This window comes from Mastigoproctus giganteus, chromosome 1, assembly GCF_048544385.1.
Source record: "Mastigoproctus giganteus isolate SK-2022 chromosome 1, ASM4854438v1, whole genome shotgun sequence".
NCBI classification, from domain to species: Eukaryota; Metazoa; Arthropoda; class Arachnida; order Uropygi; family Thelyphonidae; genus Mastigoproctus; species Mastigoproctus giganteus.
Window position 1 is genome coordinate 211,907,786 of NC_143575.1, and position 23,952 is coordinate 211,931,737.

Below are 23,952 nucleotides of genomic sequence, written 5' to 3' on the forward strand. Positions count from 1 at the left end.
TAAAAATTATAATTAATTTTTTCATTTTTTAGTTAATAAATTGAAACAGTAGTTAAAATTTATCTTATAGAAAATTATTCATTAACTAAAAATCTAAATTAACCCAGGCTGTTCAAATTAATAAATGAATATTTTAATTGATGTATAACACCCTAATAAATGTTTTGGTTCAAATTACTCTGTCTGCTATAATTATACAACAGACTAAAAAAGTTGAATCAAAACAAACAAATTAAAAGTAATTACTGTAACTTAAATAAAGTACACAGAAAAATAATTATTTATTCAATAAATAGTGCCCATGAATGTAAGTGTATTCTTCTGCAATTTCATATGCTTTTTCTAAAAAAAATAAGAATATTCAAAACTGGAAATGGCAAAACCACATCTGGCAAGGACCCATGGTAATGCATCTCTTATAAAACCACATATCCTGTAATTCACTCTAGGACACTCAGAACTTTATATTTTGGTTCATTAGTATGTCTTGGCAGATCAATTTCACTTAAACAAGTAAGTTAAATTCCTGTCTTCAATTAACTCACACAAAATTCAAACTAAATGAATTCAATATTACTCTAAATCTAATTAGTTTCAGTATAGTCAAACCTCCTCTATTCAAAATCCCAATAACTAGAAAAATTGTTTCCAATCTCATGTAAATTATTATTAAATTGATAAATTTCCATCATTGTCCAATGTAGTGAAATTTTTTTTTCATCACTTGTCACCAGTTTTCAAAAGGTTTGAATTCTTCTTAATGCTTTTACTTTTTAAAATGGGTTTATTTATTTTTTTTCTTTCAATGACTTCTGACTGTATATTTTATTTCATATTTACTTTATGGCACATGAGAAGTGTTTTCTGATCATTAATGATCCAAAAGTGGCAGCTATTATATGTGAAATTTTCTGCTATCTGAAATGCAATAGGTCCCAACAATTTCAACTATAAGAGGTTAAGCTGTATGGTTGGGTTGAGCTATATTAGAAATAAAAAGTATATTAATCAGGAACTTTCTGAAATTCACTGCCTTTTAATTTATCAAATCAATATACATAACAAAATTCTGAATGTGAAAATTATTTTATATCTAAAGGAAAAATTATATTAGAATTAGTAGTGGCAAATGATTAATTCCTTAGCCGATGCTGTATACAGAACCAGATTGAAAAAAAACACATTACTACCCACATCATCTGTCCATCCCTCTAACAATTTGTCTAATCCTTTCCTAAATTCATTCACCAGATGAAAGTTTATTACAACAATCAATTACTCTAACTAAAACTGGCCAACATATATATAGCAAATGAGATTGCCATCCTCCTATGTTTATGTGTTCTATTATATTTGTGTGTGTGTGTGTGTGTGTGTGTGTGTGTGTGTGTGTGTGTGTGTGTGTGTGTGTGTGTGTGTGTGTGTGTGTGTGTGTAATGAATTTTTATTATTAGTATAAAATATAGTAAGTAGATATTTATGTTTAGAATTAGACTAATGAAAATACGGTGTACCCTGGGTGCGATATATGTGTTGACCGAAAGGGGGGGGGAAAGAAAGGAATCGAAATTAAAGTAAATATAACAATAGAAAACATAAACCAAAAGGAATTTTGAAGAGACGACCAAGGTGGAAATAGCATTGCTGTGTCATTCATAATTTTAGTGTCTTCTTCAGAGGTCATTCACCAAAACAATGAAAAAGACAGCAATACTCTTACTTCTGTTTCCAACATGTTCTGAATGTCAAGGTACACGTGCGAAATGCAACGTGGTAAAACTAATATAAATTTGGATATAAATTTGAATAAGGTTATACTTTATCAACAGTTATTTGAATATAAGGTTATACTTTATCAACACATATTTGTTTTGGCAAACTTTGTATAACCTTATTCAAATTTATATTAGTTTTACCACGTGGCATTTTGCACGTGTACCTTGACATACAGAACATGTCGGAAACAGAAGTAAGAGTATTGCTGTCTTTTTCATTGTATTGGTGGATGACCTCTGAAGAAGACACTAAAATTATGAATGACACAGCAATGCTATTTCCACCTTGGTCGTCTCTTCAAAATTCCTTTTGGTTTATGTTTTCTATTGTTATATTTACTTTAATTTCGATTCCTTTCTTTCCCCCCCCCTTTCGGTCAACACATATATCACACCCAGGGTACATCATATTTTCATTAGTCTAATTCTAAACATAAATATCTACTTACTATATTTTATACTAATAATAAAAATTCATTATATATACATTATGGTTGTGGGGTATTTTTTTGCGTTAGCAGTGACCCTGATCCATATTTCAATTTATCGTAATTCTGCTTATCTAATCTTATCTCAATTTCCTCCCCCCCACACATATATATATATACACACACGCTGCATAAGGACCACCGCTGTGCAAATCCTCTGCATTGGTGGAACGATCAGAGGAGGAATGGGTGGTTTGGTTCTTCGATCTTTTCGCCTTTGCGATGATTTGTATAGCGATTGAAATGCAGCAATTCCATGACCATTATTGGCCTCGTGGTCCTCTGTCGATATGGGGCATAATGGTCAGTCTATTATTTTGATTTTTTTTTTTTTTTTTTCAGTAGTTCTTTTAAACTCTTTTTGGTGATATATCACGCTTTTCGGAACTGGTACCTTCGAGGGGGGTACAGCTAAATCATATTATAATTGACATTATTTTAAATTTTATATCGGTTTTATTAATTGGAATTAAAGTGCTAAATTATATAGGGGACTATCGGCTACTGTTTATATCTTACCTTTACTTCCCCCTCCCTGTTTGTTTATTTTTACGTTATTTTATGTTAATCTTTTGCTCTACATTTTTGCCATACTACTGGCTTATGTTTTATGTTGTTTTATTTTGAATTATCGGATATATCTGTGCTTCATGTGGAAGAAGTGCATTTTTGCTGCCTCTAATGGTAACTTAATATTTATTTATTTTCTTATTTTATGTTAAACTTTTAAGTCATTATTTAAATATAAATCAGTGGTAGTAGTGGGTTGATATGCTAAATAAGCAGCGTCTGTGCCGCCATCTATTCCCTTTCTTTTCTTTTATATAAGCTGGCGAAGCTTACAATATGTCAGTGGTGTGGCTCTGATCTAGAGTGCTGTCTGTTCTATAAATTATTTCTCGCTGCATAAGGACCACCGCTGTGCAAATCCTCTGCATTGGTGGAACGATCAAAGGAGGAATGGGTGGTTTGGTTCTTCGATTTTTGCCTTTGCGATGATTTGTATAGCAATTGAAATGCAGCGATTCCATGACCATTATTGGCCTCGTGGTTCTCTGTCGATATGGGGCATAATAGTCAGTCTATTATTAAGTCATTATTTAAATAAATAAATATATATATATATATCTTCATTCACAATAACTGTAAATTATCAGAGATCCTTATTGTTAATGAAGAAATAATAAAGTAGTAAGGAAGAGCATTACTTGTTCTGCTGTTTTGACGGATATTATTCCTATCTCCTTTTCTTTCTCTTCTAACTGTGTTTGAAGTTTGCATTTTGCTGTTTCAGCCTCAGCTAACTCAAGTCGCAACTGTTCCATATCATTATCATCCTGAGATTCATTAGGGCTTTTCATAGCAGCCATAGAGTCATTCTTAAAATTAAAGAGAAATTGAATTAAAAATCTTTAAATGTCAAATATTCTTCTAACACATTTTGAATAACAAACACAAAAACACTGAAAATCATATTCACTCTGAACAGAGTTAGTAACAAGCATAATATTAAAATTTTGTAATCTTTATAGCAAACCAAATTTGAAATAAATTGAGAAAAAAAATTGAAAAGGGAAGCAATAATATTATCTAATATATAATTAGTTTAATCAAGATAATACTATCTTGATTAAACACCTCAATCAAGTCTCCTCTAAGGAGACTTGATTGAGGTGTTTAAGGCTCTAAGGTAAGCCTAGTTTCCAAGTTGTGCAACCCACATATTCAAAGTCTTTCTTCATATGGAAGCCCTTCTGCCAATCTCTCCAGAAAAGTTACCCCTCTTGGGACCCTTTCAAGCTCAATGTCTTTTTTTTTAAGTGCCATCTTAAAATGAATACTTGAACACACCATTACTAGTGTGATCTAACAATAACCTTGTATAATAGGATTGTGAAGTCCTTATCTCTACTAACAAATGTTCAATAAATCATCGATAGGACATCATGGGTTTTGATTGCAACCTGTCTACAATGCTCGGAGAACTTCATTAATGTCTGACCTTTTGTACTCCCAAGTGCCTTTCTTCCACTACTGACTTCAGTTCATCTCCACCAAGTGTATAAGTTATTTTGGGGTTACTGTTCCCCAGATGTAAGACCTTGCACTTTGCTGGATGGTCAGAAAAGTGGCAAAGCTGCCATTTTTCTGACTATCCATGAAGTCTATCTAGGTCACTCTGAAGAAGCTTGGCGGTGATCATTAACTACTCTACCAATCTTTACATCATCTGCAAATTTAGACATCACACCTCTATCCCTTCATCAAAGTCATTTAAGAAAATAAAAAACAATAGTGGAACCCCACTACTCACATTAACACAATCTGAGGAATAACCATTTATCAAAACCCTCTTGGCTACACTCAGAGTAGTGAAGAATGAAAAAGACCTGGGGGTAATTGTGCAGTCAGATCTGAAGTTTTCCGGATAAAGCAGACAGGTTGCAAGAGTAGCTCAATATACAATTCCTGTATATCATTGACAAGATTGTCAACTTGTTAATTATATACAGGAATTTTGCTAGCAGGGATAAGGAGGTGACTGTCTCCTTGTATAAGACTTTGGGAAGGGCCCATCAAGTTCTCAGCTGCCCAACTCAATGCTAGAGCACACTCTTATGCACCAGACAACGCAACAACAACCTTCAGGGCAGAATGCACTGGTCCCACAGGTGCTAGTTACTGTTGGTGACTGAATTGTCAGGGAAATAGGAAATATATTGTGCAAAAAGGATAGGTGGAATAGGACCAGGGTATGTCTGCAAGAGAGAAACGTTGATGACATTATAGAGCAGATATCATCTTTTAAGGACACAAAAGGTGATATCATTGTACACATTGGCACTAATGACATTAAGTGTAAGAGATCTGCAGATTTATTAAGCAAGAACAGGTCAATGCTGAAAAAAAGTCACGAGTTAGGGTTAAATTTCAAAGTGCCTACAATCCTGCCCAGACACGATAGTAGGGAGTATATGATGAGAGCCTTGTCACTGACATCAATTCGGCCCTGGCAAGATTGTGCAGGGCTCATGGATCAGAATTTTTCTCAGTGTGCTCTGTGTTTGTTAACAGGAGAGACTGCTTCTACAGGGATGGGATACACTTAAATAGAAAGGGTACAAGATTATTTGCTGATGCTATCGAGGGAATGTTACGTGGGTCGGAAAAATGCTAGCTTGGGGAGATTTACAGATTAATAGGTTAATAGTAGCCGCAGGCAGAGGTGGAAATGATTCTTGCACTGCTTCTATTGGAATGAACAGCAGCCTGGAAAGCCTGTTGCTGGGGATTTCAGGAACTGCTGGGGGTCATGAAACAAGTAAATACATGGGCTGTGTTAGATTAACTAAGAGTAAGAACAGGGGCATGTATACTTGCATGTACACCAGTGCTAGGAGTATAGTAAACAAATTTGATGAATTTGAAGTGCTGGTTAAGACATCCGAGGCGGATATTGTTGGGATATCAGAGACTTGGTGCCACTCAGATATAAGGGATGCAGAATTGGATTTGGGGAGTACAATGTGTACAGAAAGGATAGACAGGATAAGAAGGGAGGAGAGGTTATGCTATTAGTTAAGAAACACAAAATCTAAAGAAGTGCATCCAGTTGATATAGATGAACAGTGCACTGTTGAGTCAGTTTGGTGTGACATAAGCACTGGGAAAGCAAAAATGAGGATAGGAGTTTGTTATAGGCCTAATGACTCTGGTGAGTACAGTGAACAATTATACAGAGAAATAGAGTGGGCCAGTCCATCAGAGTGTCTTATAATGGGGTATTTTAACTTCCCAGTTATAAACTGGAACTTGTGAGTCGGTCACTCGCACACTAGCAAGGCTTTTGTGGATTTATTGGATGATTGTTTTCTACAGTGCGTTAGAGAGGCAACAAGAAGAGTAACACCCTTGATCTGATTATCAACTGTGATTATTCATGCATTAAGAATTTATGATTAAAGGAACCACTAGGTATCAGTGATCACAGTGTACTGATGTGGGATTTACTTAAAGATGTAACTACCATCAGGGGTAAAGGGAAGGGTTTTCGCTTTTGTAAAGACGACTACAGTGGTCTCAGAGATTTTTTACGTTCTATACAGTGGGACCAACTGATGATGTTACCAACAGCAAATTCTAACTGGGAAGCATTCAAGGAAGTAATCTTGGAAACTACAAGCCTTTTTGTTCCAACTAAAAAATACTGCACTAGGTTCAGTCCCAAATGGATGTCAGATGAATGAATGAGACCCGTGGTAGAGATGACAAATGCATGGGATGCACATAAATTGTCAAGTGACACAGAAGCCTACGGTAGATACAAGCTAGCCTGTAATCAAGTCACAAAGGAGATTAGGCAAGCGAAGGAAGATTATGAAAAATCTTTGGCAAAGGAAAACAGCAAAGATTTATGTACTAATATAAACCCTAAAAGGAGGGGGATGAATCAGATTGGCCCACTTGATATCAATGGTTTGACTGTAGATGATCATTCTCAGATAGCTGCTGAACTAAATGAGCATTTTGCATCACCATTCACACATAAGGAGTTATTCATGGAGGAGATGGCCAGATGTTTATCAAACTAACAGGGAGTTAAATGATTTTGTATTAACTGAGAGCAAAGTGGAGGAGAAATTGTTGAAGTTAAACATAAGACTGGTACCTGGGGTGGATGGGATCTATCCAGTTATATTAAAGGAAGTAAGCAAACCAACCATTAGCCATAATTATGAGAACATCCTTCAACTCAGGGGAAGTCCCAATGGACTGGAGATGTGCAAATGTATCTCCAATTCACAAAGGGAGATCACATGGTGACAAGTAATTACAGACCTGTTAGTGTAGAGTGGTTCTCTTCAAGACGCCTGGTCAGCGTGAAGAGGAAAAGACCAAACCCTCCAGCAATGAGAGCACAACAATACAAATGGCCCTCAGTCCCCAGCAGCTTTCACTCTCCCTCTTACGGCAGCGAGAGGATCAGAGTGGAAGCAGAGGGTGCTAAGAATCTCTGGGTACGACCAGGCTGCCATGCACGGAAATTGAACTTGGCCTGTTATAACGTACGATCACTCATCGGTGAAGACAGGATATTAGAGCTGGAAAAGGAATTAGAAAATGTGAATTGGAATATCATCGGTTTGGCTGAAACAAGAAGAAGAAATGAGTCACTTATAAGTCTATCAAGTGGAAATCTGCTGTACACCAATGGAAACAGTGAAAGGAGTGAAGGTGGAGTTGGGTTTCTGGTCCATAAAGATTTAAAAAACAACATTTTGGAATTCAAAAGTACATCACCAAGGGTATCAAGATTAATACTCAAGATTTCTAAGAGGTACAAGCTAAAGATTATAATGATTTATGCACCAACATCGAGCCATGATGATGAAGAGGTTGAAGAAATGTACACTGAAATTGAGAGTCTTCTAGATTAGCAGAAAACCCACTACACTATTATTATGGGGGACTTCAATGCTAAGGTTGGAAAAAGGCAAAACAGCGCAGAAAGAGGAACTATAGGAAATTTTGGAATTGGTGAAAGAAATAAAAGAGGTGAAAGACTTGTGGAATTTGCAGAATCTCAAGGACTGTCAGTAATGAACACTTTTTTCAAGAAAAGGGTGAACAGAAAGTGGACATTGAAGAGTCCAAATGGATTAACAACTAATGAAATCGACTTCATCATCACTAACAGAAGATATATTGTGTATGATGTTACCGTCCTGAATAAGGTAAATGTTGGAAGTGATCACAGAATGGTAAGATGTACACTTGATATAGATGTAGGAAAGGAAAGGAAAAAACTGACTCGAGTGAATAATACAAAGGTCTTTGAAACAGAGGAGGAGAAAAAGCAGTATGTACTGGAACTTAAGAACAAGTTTGAGCTTCTGCAGACTGCTCAGGACCAAGATATCGACGAGGAATATTACAACTTTCTGAAAGTGATAAAGCCCAAAAAACCTATAGGGAAACAGAAATCCAAAGAAGAAAAAATTAGTCAAGAAACACTTGTCATGATGAACCAAAGACGACAAATGAAGAGCAAGAAAAACACTGACAGGGAGAAAATTGAGTATACTGAGTTATGCAAAGCCATTAGAAAGAGACTCAGAGAGGACATAAGAAGATTTAACACAAGAAAAGTAGAACAAGCATTAAGGGAAAACAAAGGATTTAAATCAGCAGCCATGAGCAGTAATACAGAAAGACAAATGATACTGAAACTGAAGAATAGCGATGGTGTACTTATAAACAGCAGAGAAGGCATAATTCAAATAGCAGAAGACTACTATAGAGAATTATACAAGGAGCGAGGGAATGATACCAGCAGTGGGGAACATGGATTGCAAAGTAGCAACACATACGACATACCCGATATTCTTCCTGATGAGGTAGAACATGCATTGAAGAAAATGAAGAATCGGAAAGCCCCGGGGGAAGATGAAGTTACTGTAGAGTTGTTAAAATTGGGAGGAAGAGACATAACACAAAAACTGGCAAGGCTCTTCACAAAGTGCATTAGAAAAAGTGTGACGCCTAAGCAGTGGAATAATGCAATCATAGTTTTGCTGCATAAGAAAGGAGATAAATTGGAAATTATAGACCAATTAGATTGTTATCCCACATCTACAAGTTGTTCACAAGGGTCATTACTAACAGATTAGAAAGAATACTTGATGAGAATCAACCGAAAGAGCAAGCTGGCTTTAGGACAGGATTCTCAACTATGGATCACCTTCACGTAATATCACAGCTAATGGAGAAAGCAAATGAATATAAAACACCATTATGCCTGGCATTTGTGGATTATGAAAAGGCATTTGACTCCATACAGCATAAGGCAATGTTTCGGGCACTGGAAAGACAAGGCATAGATACTCCATATATTATGATTTTGAAGAAAATATATGAGAGTGCTACATCCTTTATTAGACTAGACAAAGACAGTAGCAAATTTAAAATCGAGAAAGGAGTTCGACAAGGAGACACAATATCTCCGAAGCTGTTTACTGCTGCCCTTGAGGAAGCTTTCAGAAGATTAGACTGGTCGCAGAAAGGAGTCAATGTGAACGGAGAGTACCTAAACCATTTACGATTTGCAGATGACATTGTGGTCATAAGCCACGATCCCAAAGAATTAGAGGAAAATCTTAATCAGTTATGCACAGTTAGTAAGGATTTTGGACTAAAGATGAATATGGATAAAACAAAAGTAATGATGAACAAGTATGCCACGGAAAGGGAAATAATGATTGAAGGAGCAGTAATTGAAAAGGTGGAGTCATATACTTATCTGGGACAAGTTATTAGCTGTAATAACGATAAATGGCTGGAAGTCAAGAGAAGAATAAATTTTGGATGGATAGCATTCAGGAAATATAGCCACATACTGAAGAGCAATATCCCAGTTTGTCTGAAACGTAAAATAATGAATCAATGTATACTCCCCACCATGACTTATGGAAGTTAAACTTGGTCACTCACCAAAAGAATGGAAGAGAAGCTAAGAACTACACAGCGAAGAATGGAACGAATTATATTGGGAATCAGACTGTTAGATAAGAAGAGAAACACATGGATTAGGCAGCAAACTCAAGCAAAGGACATTCTTATCAAAACTAAAGAACTAAAATGGTCTTGGGCAGGATACATAGCTCGAAGACATGATGACAGATGGACTAAGAAAATAACAGAATGGTACCCAAGAGGGGCTAGAAGAAAACCTGGAAGACAAAGGCGGAGATGGATAGATGAAATTCATGAGTTTTTGAGTAGTAAATGGATGGCCAGTGCTCAAAACAGAAGGAACTGGAAAGTTGCTGGAGAGGCCTTCATCCTGCAGTGGATTGAAAATGGCTGATGATGATGATGATGATGATAGTTTGACTTCTGTTGCAGGGAAAATAATGGAGTCACTGGTTAAAGAAGCATTGCAGAATCACTGAGACAGTACTGCAGCAATAATTCAGACGGCATGGGTTTGTCAAGGGGAAGTCTTGTCTGACCAATTTGATTGGATACTATGATGTGGTCACAAAGGAACTGGATCCAAAAAATAATTTTGATATCATATACTTGGATTTCAGGAAAGATTTTGATACTGTTGCACATGGAAGACTACTGTAAAAATTGGAGAAGTATGGTATTAAGAGCAAGTTGCTACAATGGATAAAAGGAAGGTTGAGTGGGAGAAGACAGAGAGTGGTGATCAAGGATACTGCTCTATGTGGACTAATGTTATTAGTAGTGTCTCTCAAGGTTCGGTGTAGAGCCCATTGTTGTTTTGTATATTTATCAATTATATTGATGAAGATATATAAAGCTTAATGTCAAAGTTTGCAGATGATACAAATGTTGGCAGGGCTGTTAATAACAGTATAACAGTATGTTGCTGCAACAGGATCTGGAAAAATTGGATAGATGGGCTGAGAAGTGGCATCTGAAGTTTAACATTGACAAATGCAAAGTACTGCATATGGATAGCAGTAACCCCAGAGAAATATAGCAACTATGTGGTATTACACTCAGGGTAGTGGAAAATGAGAAAGATCTTGGGGTAATTGTGCAGTCAGATATGAAGTTTTCTGAGCAGTACAGACAGGCTGCTAGTGTAGGTCATAGTGTCTTGTCAATGATATACAGGAATTTTGCGAGCAGGGATAAGGAAGTGATTATCCCCTTGTATAAGACAATGGTCAGGCCACAACTTGAGTACTGTGTACAGGCCTGGAGACCTCATTTTAGGAAGGATATAGAGTTGCTAGAATGAGTACAGAAAAAAAGGGCAACAAGACTGGTGAAGGGAACAAAGGGGTACTCTTATGAAGAAAGGCTTAAGTCCTGCAAATTGCAGCTTCTGGAGACTAGGCACCTGCGAGGCGACCTGATTGAGGTGTATAAAGCCTTGAATTGATTGAGCAGGTTTAATGCTGAGGGGATTCTTTCTCTTGCTCAGATTACAAACCTGACAGGGCATAGATTCAAACTGAGGAAAGACAGTTTTAGAATAGATGTGTGTAAGTTTGACTTTAGCCAGCGGGTAGTTGATTGCTTGAACAAACTTCTATCTGTTGTTATGGAAGTTGATAGCTTAAATAAATTGAAGGCAGAACTAGACAAGCATTTGGAATGAATGGATCAGTGAAATGGGAAAGTTTTTTTTTTCACTGATGCTGTATAAGTTTGCTTTCTTGCATCATGTGCCTCTACTAATGCTAAAGGCAATGGTGAGGCCACACCTTGCATACTGCATACAGGTCTGGAGGCCTCACTTTAAGAAGGATGTAGAGCTGCTGGAACAGATACAGAGAAGGGCAGCCAGATTGGTGAAGGAAACAAAAGGGTGCTTTTACCTAGAAAGGCTTCAGTTCTGCAAATTGCAGCATCTCGAGACCAGGCACCCATGGGAGATCTGATTGAGGTGTATAAGGCCTTGAATAGTTACAAACTTGAGGGGCATAAACTCAAATTGAGGAAAGACAGTTGTAGATAAGATGTGCGGAAAATTGCCTTTAGCCAGTGGGTGGTTGATAGTTGGAACAAACTTCCATCTGTCGTAGTGGATGGTTGACAACTCGAATAAGTTGAAGGCAGAAATAGACAAGCATTTTTTTGGAGTGAATGGATGGGTTAAATGAGAAGGTGATTTTTTTTTGGCTGATGCTATATAAGCTTGCTTTCTTGCATGATATGCCTTTACTAATGCATTAGCATTAGTAGAGGCATACGATGCAAGAAAGCAAGCTTATGCAGCATCAGCCAAAAAAAAATGGGGGGGAATGCTCCGATTTCACCCCTCTTCGTTCCAAATACCTGCCCAGCTCAGCCTTAAATTTATCTAGTCTATCAACTTCCACAACAAAAGATGGAAGTCTGTTCCACCAATCAACTACCCGCTGTCTAAAGGCAAGCTTCCGTACATCCATCCTACAACTGTCTTCCCACAATTTCAATTTATGCCCTCTCAGGTGATTATTCTGAGCAAGAGGAAAAATACCATCAGCACTGAGCAACCTCAAACCATTCAAAGCTTTATACACCTCAATCAGATCACCTCAAAGGTACCTAGTCTCCAAACACTGTAATCTGCAAAACTTAAGCCTTTCTTCGTAAGAGAAACCCTTTGTTCCAGTCACTAATCTTGTTGCCCTTCTCTGTACTCATTCCAACAGCTCTACATCCTTCTTAAAATGAGGCCTCCAAACCTGTATACAGTACTCAAGGTGTGGCCTGACCATCGCCTTATACAAGGGGATAATCACCTCCTTATCCCTGCTAGAAAAATTCCTGCATATCATTGACAAGACACCAGCTGCACTGCTCAGAAAACTTCATATCTGCCTGCACAATTAACTCCAGATGCTTTTCATTCTCTACTACTGTCAGTGTACCATTGCCTTATACAAGTGAATAATCACCTCCTTATCCCTGCTAGAAAAATTCCTATATATCATTGACAATACACAATGAGCTGCTACTCTTGCAGCCCGTCTGCACTGCTCAGAGAACTTCATATCTGCCTGCACAACCACCCCCAGGTCCCTTTCATTCTCTACCACTGTCAGTGTAGTACCACAGAATTGATAAGTTACTCTAGGGTTACTGCTTCCCATATGTAGTACTTTACATTTGTCAATGTTAAACTTCATTTGCCACCCCTCAGCCCATCTGCTCAACTTTTCTAGATCCTGTTGCAGCAGCGTACTGTCATTAGTGCCACTAACAACCCTGCCAATCTCCGTATCGTCTGCAAACTTGAAAATTAAGCCTGATATACCATCATCAATATCATTTATAAATACAGAAAACAACCATGGACCCAACACTGAACCTTGAGGGACTCCACTAATAACATTAGTCCCTGAAGAGCAGTGTCCATTGATTACCAGAATCTGTCTTCTCTCACTCAACCATCCCTTTATCCATAGCAGCAATTTGCATCCAATGCCACACTGCTCTCCAATGTGCAACAGTATCAAAAGCCTTTCTAAGATCCAAATATATGATATCAAAGTTATTCCCTGCATCCAGTTGCTTTGTGACCACATCATAGTATCCAATCAAATTGGTCAGACAAGACTTCCCCTTAACAAACCCATGCTGTGTTCGAGCTATAACCGAAGCCTTGTCTAGATGATCCTTCAATGCTTCTTTAACCAGTGCCTCCATTAATTTCCCTGGAACAGAAGTTAAACAAACAGGTCTATAATTACTTGTGTCGCCCTTTGATCCTCCTTTGTGAATTGGGGTCACATTTGCACATCTCCAGTCCATGGGCACCTCCCCTGAATCCAAGGAAGCTCTCATGATTATGGCTAAGGGTTTGCTTACTTCCTTTGCTGTCTCCTTTAATATAACTGGATAGATCAAATCCACCCCAGGTGCCTTTCTTATGTTTATCTTCAACAATTTTTCTTCCACTTTCCTCTCTGTTATTACAAAATCATCTAGCTCACTGCCAGAGTTTAGTTCACCTCTGCCATTCCCTTCCCTGAATAACTCCTCATGTGTGAATGTAGATACTAAATAAATATTTTGTATTCATTTAGTATCTGTTGATGATCCTGCCACCTGAGCAGGATCATCAACAGTTGAACCATCGATATCCAGTGGACCAATCTGATTCATCCCCTTCCTTCTAGAGTTTACATACATAAAGAACTCTTTTTCTGTTTTTCTTTGCATCCTTTGCCAAAGATTTCTCATAATCTGCCTTTGCCTGCCTAACCTCCTTTGTGACTTGGTTACAGACCTGCTTATATCTATTGTAGGCTTCCATGTCACCCATTAATTTATATGTATCCCATGCATTTTTCTTCTCTGCCACATGTCTCATTAGTTCATCTGATATCCATTTAAGCCTAAACTTTGAACAATATTTCTTAGCTGGTATGTAAAGCCTAGTAGCTTCCAAGATTAATTCTTTGAATGCTTCCCATTTTGAATTGGCTGTTGGTTACATCATCGAGGCTTAGAGGGGAACAGGTATCCTGTGTGTTATCAGACACTCTGCCTAAAACACTGATGGATCCAATATCTTTCTATTACAGAAGATTTAGGAGAAGTCCAGTTGGCCTGCCTCCCGAAAATACACTCATGCACATCTTCTCAATGGTAAGCCCAGGTATGTCACTTAGGTGGCATCGAATGTGTACAGTGGTTCTCTTCAACACGCATGGTCAGCGTGAAGAGGAAAAGACCGAACCCTCCAGCATATGACAGCAAGACAAAACAAATGGCCCTCAGTCCCCAGCAGCTTACACTCCCCCTCTTATGGCAGCGAGAGGATCGGAGTGGAAGCAGAGGGTGCTAAGAATCTCTGGGTACGACCAGGCTGCCATGCACGGAAACTGAACTTGACCTGTTACAACCTAAGATCACTCATCGGTGAAGATAGGATATTAGAGCTGGAAAAGGAATTAGAAAATGTGAATCGGAATATCATCGTTTTGGCTGAAACAAGAAAAAGAAATTAATCACTTATAAGTTTATCAAGTGGAAATCTGCTGTACACCAATGGAAAAAGTGAAAGGAGTGAAGGTGGAGTTGGTTTCTGGTCCATAAGGCAGAGTGTCTGGTCCATAAAGATTTAAAAAACAACATTTTGGAATTCAAAAGTACATCACCAATGGTGTCAAGACTAATACTCAAGATTTCAAAGAGGTACAAGCTAAAGGGTTATAATGATTTATGCACCAACATTGAGCCATGACGATGAAGAGGTTGAAGAAATGTACACCGAAATTGAGAATCTTCTAGATGAGCAGAAAACCCACCAAACTATTATTATGGGGGACAATGCTAAGGTTGGAAAAAGACAAAACAGCGCAGAAAGAGGAACTATAGGAAATTTTGGAATTGGTGGAAGAAATGAGAGGCGAAAGACTTGTGGAATTTGCAGAATCTCAAGGATTATCAGTAATGAACACTTTTTTCAAGAAAAGGGTGAACAGAAAGTGGACATGGAAGAGTCCAAATGGATTAACAACTAATGAAATTGACTTCATCCTCATTAACAGAAGATACGTTGTGAATGATGTTACCATCTTGAATAAGATAAATGTTGGAAGTTATCACAGAATGGTAAGATATACACTTGATATAGATGTAGGAAAGGAAAAAAACTGACTCGAGTATATAATACAAAGATCTTTGAGATAACAGAAGAGGAGAAAAAGCAGTATGTACTGGAACTTAAGAAGTTTGAGCTTCTGCAGACTGCTCAGGACCAAGATCTCGATGTGGAATATTACAACTTTCTGAAAGTGATAAAGCCCAAGAAACCTATAGGGAAAAAGAAATCCAAAGCAGAAAAAATCAGTCAAGAAACACTTGTTATGATGAACCGAAGGCAAAAAATGAAGAGCAAGATGAACACTGACAAAGAGAAAATTGAGTATACTGAGTTATGCAAAGCCATTAGAGGGGGGGAAAGAGAGAGAGAGACTCAGAGAGGACATAAGAAGATTTAACACAAGAAAAGTAGAACAAGCATTAAGGAAAAACAAAGGATTTAAATCAGCAGCCATGAGCAGTAATACAGAAAGACAAATGATACTGAAACTGAAGAATAGCGATGGTGTACTTATAAACAGCAGAGAAAGCATAATTCAAATAGCAGAAGACTACTATAGAGAATTATACAAGGAGCAAGGGAATGATGCCAGCAGTGGGAAAGATAGATTGCAAATTAGCAACACATACGACATACCCGATATTCTTCCTGATGAGGTAGAACATGCATTGAAGAAAATGAAGAATCAGAAAGCCCCAGGAGAAGATGAAGTTACTGTAGAGTTGTTAAAATTGGGAGGAAGAGACATAACACAAAAACTGGCAAGGCTCTTCACAAAGTGCATTAGAAAAAGTGTGACGCCTAAGCAGTGGAATAATGCAATCATAGTTTTGCTGCATAAGAAAGGAGATAAATTGGAAATTATAGACCAATTAGATTGTTATCCCACATCTACAAGTTGTTCACAAGGGTCATTACTAACAGATTAGAAAGAATACTTGATGAGAATCAACCGAAAGAGCAAGCTGGCTTTAGGACAGGATTCTCAACTATGGATCACCTTCACGTAATATTGCAGCTAATGGAGAAAGCAAATGAATATAAAACACCATTATGCCTGGCATTTGTGGATTATGAAAAGGCATTTGACTCCATACAGCATAAGGCAATGTTTCGCGCACTGATTCCCCATATATTATGATTTTCAAGAAAATATATGAGAGTGCTACCTCCTTTATTAGACTAGACAAAGACAGTAGGAAATTTAAAATCGAGAAAGGAGTTTGACAAGGAGACACAATATCTCCGAAGCTGTTTACTGCTGTCCTTGAGGAAGCTTTCAGAAGATTAGACTGGTCGCAGAAAGGAGTCAATGTGAACGGAGAGTACCTAAACCATTTACGATTTGCAAACGACATTGTGGTCATATACTGTCATATACTGAGTAGCCACGATCCCAAAGAATTAGAGGAAAATCTTAATCAGTTATGCACAGTTAGTAAGGATTTTGGACTAAAGATGAATATGGCTAAAACAAAAGTAATGATGAACAAGTATGCCACTGAAAGGGAAATAATGATTGAAGGAGCAGTAATTGAAAAGGTGGAGTCATATACTTATCTGGGACAAGTTATTAGCTGTAATAATGATAAATGGCTGGAAGGCAAGAGAAGAATAAATTTTGAATGGATAGCATTCAGGAAATATAGTCATATACTGAATAGCAATATCCCAGTTTGTCTGAAACGTAAAATAATGAACCAATGTATACTCCCCACCATGACTTATGGAAGTGAAACTTGGACACTCACCAAAAGAATGGAAGAGAAGCTGAGAACTACACAGCGAAGAATGGAACGAATTATACTGGGACTCAGACTGTTAGACAAGAAGAGAAACACATTGATTAGGCAACAAACTCAAGTAAAGGACATTCTTATCAAAACTAAAGAACTAAAATGGTCTTGGGCAGGACACATAGCGTGAAGACATGATGAAAGATGGACTAAGAAAATAACAGAATGGTACACAAGAGGAGCTAGAAGAAAACTTGGACGACAAAGGCAGAGATGGATAGATGAAATTCATGAGTTTGTGGGTAGTAAATGGATGGCCAGTGCTCAAAACAGAAGGAACTGGAAAGTCGCTGGAGAGGCCTTCATACTGCAGTGGATTCAAAATGGCTGATGATGATGATGAACATCATCAGTTGTCACACTGTAAAGAATTTAAATACTGTCTCAGACTTCTGTAGTCACCTTTATGAAAGCAAAAACTCTTCCCTTTACCCTTGATGGTAGTTACCTCTTTGAGTAAATCCCACTTCGGCACACTCTGATCACTGCCACCTAGTGGTTCCTTTATCTGCAGATTCTTAATGCATGAAGAATCACTACTGATAATCAAATCAAGAGTATTACTCCCTCTAGTTGCCTCCCAAACATGCTGATGTAGAAAACAATCATCCAATAAATCCACAAAAACCTTGCTAGTGTGTGAGTGACCAACCCACAAATTCCCGTCTATATCTGGGAAATTAAAATCCCCCATTATAAGACACTCTGATTTACTGGCCCACTCTATTTCCCTGTACAGTTTTTTATTATACTCATCAGAGTCATTAGGCCTATAACACACTCCTACTCTCAATTTTGATTTCCCAGTGCTTATTTCGCACCAAACTGACTCGACACTGCACTGTCCAGCGATGTAGACTGCCTGAACTTCCTTGGATTTTATGTGTTTCTTAACTAATAGCATAACCCCTCCCAGTTTCCTATCCTGTCTATCCTTCCTGTACACATTGTACTCCCCAAATCAGGGAAAACAAACTCAGAGCAGGCCCCAAAAAAGGAAGCAACCTCTCTTGATGACACCCAACTTGGCTGTGCTTAGATCTGTGGCCACAGATGGCCCCCAGGAAAAGAGAACTAGTGAAGAAATAAAGACAACTGTGATGAAGGAACTAAGGGATGAGATCAAAGCTACTAAGATAAAGTCCATCCGGAAAACGAGAAATGTAGGACTCGTTATTGAAACAGAGGGAAACAAAGACATACAGACAATAATGGATAACCTAAAAATAGCCACCTTGGGTTTGACTGCAGAATTACCAAAAAAGAGAGGACCTGCTATCATTGTCTTTGACATAGAAAAGGACCTAACCCCGGAACAGTTAGCCACAGAGATCGTAAACAGAAATCTGAGACCGATCCCCCAGCAACTACAGGAACAGCGAACCCTGGTGCAGCCCAGGTACTCCATCAGATCTAGGGCAGGACCAAACAGAAACTGGGTTCTAGAGCTGGTCCCAACTGTCTGGCAGCAACTAAAGAATCAAGAGAGAATCTACATTGAATGAGGATCCCACCGATTCCGGGAGCACGTGGAAATCCCGAAATGCTTCCGGTGTTGTAAATACGGCCACACAACCCATACGTGTACACAAACAGAATCAATCTGCAGTCACTGCTCTGGCAGGGGACATGAATATAAAACATGTCCAAACAAGGAGCGAGATCCAATCTGTACAAACTGTAAGGCAGGGAAAATGGACCATTCGCATTCTATCAAGACCCAAACTGTCGAGTTTATCTTAAAGTAAAAGGGAGATGCACTTAAGAGTACAACAGATCCAAAATTGCAATAATACAGCATAACGCACAGAGAACTAGAGCAGTGGCCCAGCAACTTAGGGTCATAGTCGATGAGGAAGCAGCTGACGTCCTACTACTACTACAGGAACCATATAACCACTCAAAACGAGTATGCGGATATCTGGCAGCATACAAAATAGTCCATGACGAGAGTGACACCCCTTGGGCTGTCAGTTGTGGTCCGCAATCCCAATTATACTGTGACTAAAGTAACACAGCTTTGTCCACCCTGGGCGGCGTGTGCCCACATCTTAACGCCATTGGGCCAAATCTATGCTGTGGCCCTTTACAGCAGGCCGGGGGAGGACATCGCACCCATCACAAGATACTTGCAGGCCTTGACCGACATGCTCCCTGATCAAAGGATCATAATTGGGGAAGATGTACACTGCCGCTCCCCAGCCTGGCACAGTCTGACCCCGGACAGGAGAGGTACCAGAAATGGACAGATTTTAGAGGACTTTCTCTCGAACTCCCGGTTCACTATCCTGAACAGACCACACCAGATGCCTACATTTTGTAATATCCTGTGGGAGGCGACTATTGATGTCACATTGTCCACGGGAAACCTTGCAGGGTACATTGAGGATTGGATTGTCAGAGACTCGTGGACGACTTCCGACCACAGGGTGATTACCTGCCAAATCAGAAGATCATTAAACAGGCTACTGATACCTAAACAAACACTAAATCGTTTCGCCATCCGCCGGGCGAACTGGGAAAGGTTCAGAGAGGTTTTTTTGTTGTTTCCAGGTGTTGGGCCCACTGCGGCCCAACACATGGAAACAACAAACCAGAATGGGGCCCCAGATGAGAATCAAAAGAGGGTAACGGAAATAATACTTGCGGCAAGTGAAGCATCAATGAAGAGGAGAAATCCCAAACCGGGAGCAGTCCCGTGGTGGACTCACGAGATCCAGCAACTCAGAAGGGAGACCATGAGAAGAAGAAAACTCTTTAAACGGGCAAGACTCACATGGCCTGCTGCTGAGGTCCAGATACTGAAGGAGTGCTATAGAGAAGCAAGAAACAGATATACAGATGCGATAAACAAGAGCAAACAAAGAGCCTGGGAAAACTTGGCAGGCATAACAGGAAATAATGAGCCGGGGGGGGGGGGTAGTCTATAGGGTAAACACAAACAAACTCCCCAGGGGGGAAGTTATTTCTACCACATTGACACCACAGGGGAGCCAAACCACCACATGGCAACAATCAATCACAAATATTCTGGGCACTATTTTCCCGGAAACTGACATGCCTACTTCACCTGAACAGCATAAAATATGCCAAGAAAATGACATGTACACCACTGACTCCAGTGAACCTCTGTTCACGCTAGATGACATCAAATCCACGGCAAATCACGTAAGAAATAATAAGTGCCCTGGCTTCGATTATCTCGAGCCAGAAATTATCAAAAAAGTAACGGACCTGACCCCCGAACTCCTCCTAAATCTGTTCAATAACTGTTTGGATCAAGGCATCTTCCCAAGAAACCGGAAGACTGCAGGACTCAAGCTGATCCCAAAAACACCCACGAAGCCTCCACAACAGCCAACCACCTACAGACCGATAGCTTTGCTACCAGTGATCAGCAAACTATTTGAGAGAATGCTATATGCCCAAATTGACACACATTACAAGAGTGCTGAACTGCACATGTCTACCCAGTTCGGCTTTAAGCCTGAGTCTTTGACAGTAGCTTAGACATCTGCTGCACGGTGTGGCCAGTTCCAACAATAAATACTACCTAATCATCTCCATAGATTTTGCCGGGGCTTTCGACACCATTTGGTGGCCGAGTGTCCTGGCAAGACTAAGGCGGGTCAACCTTCCCTGCAACTTGTATCTCACTATCAAGTCTTACCTTACCGACAGGAGTATTAGTGTCATGGCACCCTATGGTAGAGTAAACCGCCGTGTCTGCAGGGGTTGCCCCCAGGGTTCCGTCCTGGGGCCGCTCCTGTGGAACATTGTCTTGGATGAGTTCCTGGCCATGGACTTTGGTGACGTCCAAACCCAAGCTTTTGCCGACGACTTTATCTTGAAAATTACTGCCGACAGTAGAGCACAGTTGGAGGTAAAAGCAAACCATGCCATCAAGGTACTACAGGATGCTTACACTGCCTAAAAATCTCGCCAACTAAGACATTCTCAATCTTACTGAAAGGCTTCCTTGACCTGTGCAAGCCGCCTCAAATAAAGGTGAACAACACCACAATTAAACTCCAAAGCCAGCTTAAGTACCTGGGGGTGATATTAGATTGTAATCTTTCCTTCAAGCAGCATTCCACACATCTAAGAACAAAGATAAGGAAGTACTCTGCACTGTTAGCCCGTGTGGTCCGTCATGACTGGAGACTTAAACGTCGCGTACTCTCCTTATATTATAAAATGACATTCCTGCCAGCTATAACATATGCCTCTGCAGTTTGGTATCAGAAGGCATCAACTGCCGTAAACAGACGCATAATCGACTCAATCCGAACTATCCTGTTAACCATTACCAGAGTCTGCAGCACCACTAGCACTGATGCCCTACAGGTCTTGGCCGGAGCCCTTCCCCTTGACCCGGACATCATACGCACTAGAATAGCCTATTATATAACCAAAGGAATGCCTTGCACCCACCTAGACTACACAGTGGATAACAGCGCAACCCACAAGGCTGAAAAGAACAGGATGCAGAAATACCTAAAACAAACCGCTGGCAATACCGCTGGACAAACACAACAAAAGGAAATATCACCAAAAAGTTCATCTCGGACATAGACAGAGCATACCCCATTTTCCCAACCTGGCTGCAACCCGGACTTTACACGACCTACCTCCTTATGGGTTATGGGGCTTTCAATGCAAAGCTTACAGCATTGGGAATAGTGGAGGACCTGTGTTGTACTTGCGGGGAACAAGAAAGCTGGGTGCACATTATGTTTGAGTGTGCCCAATACAAATACCTTAGATGCAGACTAATAACTAGAGTTCACTGTCTACCGAGGGATCTTGAGTCACATCTACTAGATACGCAAGAGGAATATTTAGCCTTAACTGATTTTGCCGGGGATTATTTACCAAGTGCCAAACGCTAACCGCCATATACAGAAGACCTTAATGGAATGAGACAAAACAAACCTGCAAATAGCAGCGAGACGACACAGAGGAGCCAACTATACAGACCTTGAACTGACTACAAAATGCACTGGAAAAAGACAAGTGACAATATATTGTCTAACCACTAGAGTCATGATTACTGGCAATGGAAGCGAAAAACACCTTTAAATAGTCGTGACATCAGAACAAAGGGACACTGCCCCAAGACTTTGCAGCATAGACCCACTACATAATGACAGAAGGTAGTGTAAGGACTAGCAAACATCACGGAAGGGATAAAACCCCATAATGACAGCCAATAGACTTGATTATGACCCCAAGATAATGACCAGAAAATAGGACCCAGACCACATGCAGTCTGGAAGGATGACATCCCAGATTTAACCTCCCTATTAGTGTCCCACCTAGATGAGACTCAACGGCCAGCTTTTTAGAGCCTGCAAACTGATGGAGACGACATATGGTAGCACTCTCCCGCCAGGACAGCCTATTGGCGACCCAAATCCGCACTCTCTTGAGCAGATCTTTCTTTCCAAACTCCTGGGGAGGGGGGGGAGAGGCTTGCCTCTCCTCGCCTCCCCAATTTTCTCACTCTGGTGGGACACGGGCATACCTCACTACCTGCAGGGGCTATCTACTCTGTCGGCCCCTTATTTCCAATTTCTTCCCCCAGTCTTCATCCTACCCCCAAACTTTTGTCTTGCACAGCGTTTTGCCCTACATATCAAAATCAAAAGAGAACATCAAAATTCTTGCCCAAACCTATTTGGTTTTTAAAACTCACTTTCACCGCACAGCTCCACGTCGCATACTATTAATACTAACTTGTTAAGTATCACTAATTTCAACCTCGATTTTTTTTTTTTTTTTTGGTCCTAGCCACTGAAATCCCAGGAAAGTAAGTGGCAAGACCCACCAGAGTACAAATATTGGTAACACCCAGCCGGCCTCCCCGTGGCGGGTATTGGTAACATCGGGTCTCACTAGGGGCCCGGCAGCTAACAGGCCGGACAAACAATGGGACACAACAAACTACATAGTACATATCCCACACACTTAAATCTCTGGCTTGTCCGATACAGAGAACATATGCGGAGATGGGAGAAATCAGGTAGGAGCCTACAGAACAGTAAGGCTCCTGGAGTTGATGGAATATACCCTATAATCTTAAGAGAGGCGGCAAGCGAGTGCACTGAACCATTGAGGCTAATTATGCGAGCATCACTAGACTCTGGGGAGATTCCCTTGGATTGGAAAAGTGCAAATGTATCTCCCATACATAAGGGTGGCTCTAAAAGTGAAGTTGGAAATTATCGACCTGTCAGTCTGACTTCAGTAGTAGGGAAAATCATGGAGGCAATGATCAAGGGTGGAATTCAGGATCATTTGGTTCGAATTGAAATTCTCAAGGATACTCAGCATGGTTTTGTAAAGGGAAAATCATGTTTAACAAATCTGGTTCGCTATTTCGAAAGGGTCACTCACGAGCTGGATTTAGGGAATAATTTCGACATTGTTTATTTAGATTTCAGCAAAGCTTTTGACTCAGTCCCACATGAGCGGTTGCTTTATAAGCTGGAACAGGTTGGAATCACTGGGAAAATCCTTAGATGGATAGAAGAATGGCTTCAGCGCAGGAGGCAGAGGGTTGTGATAAATGGCTATTCCTCAGATTGGATTGATGTAAGAAGTGGGGGTTCCCCAAGGATCAGTATTAGGACCACTGTTGTTTTTAATTTTCATAAACGACATTGATGAAGGGATAGAGGGCGTGATGTCTAAATTTGCAGATGATGTTAAAATTGGTAGAGTAGTTAATGATCACTGTCAAGCTGAGCTTCTTCAGAGAGACCTAGATAGACTTCAGGAATGGTCAGAAAAATGGCAGCTGTGCTTTA

At 39.7% G+C, this 23,952-nt stretch overlaps 1 protein-coding gene across 3 annotated transcripts in view; it reads right to left on the reverse strand.

Moving 5' to 3' along the window:
- Positions 1-23,952, reverse strand: part of LOC150091497 (uncharacterized) — a 321,972-nt gene that overhangs the window by 127,597 nt on the left and 170,423 nt on the right. For all 3 annotated transcript variants that reach the window (XM_090375972.1, XM_090375964.1, XM_090375955.1), the window contains exon 8: positions 3,472-3,642. In XM_090375972.1, coding sequence (XP_090232098.1) covers positions 3,472-3,642 — 171 coding nt within the window. The remainder of the gene's footprint in view (positions 1-3,471; positions 3,643-23,952) is intronic.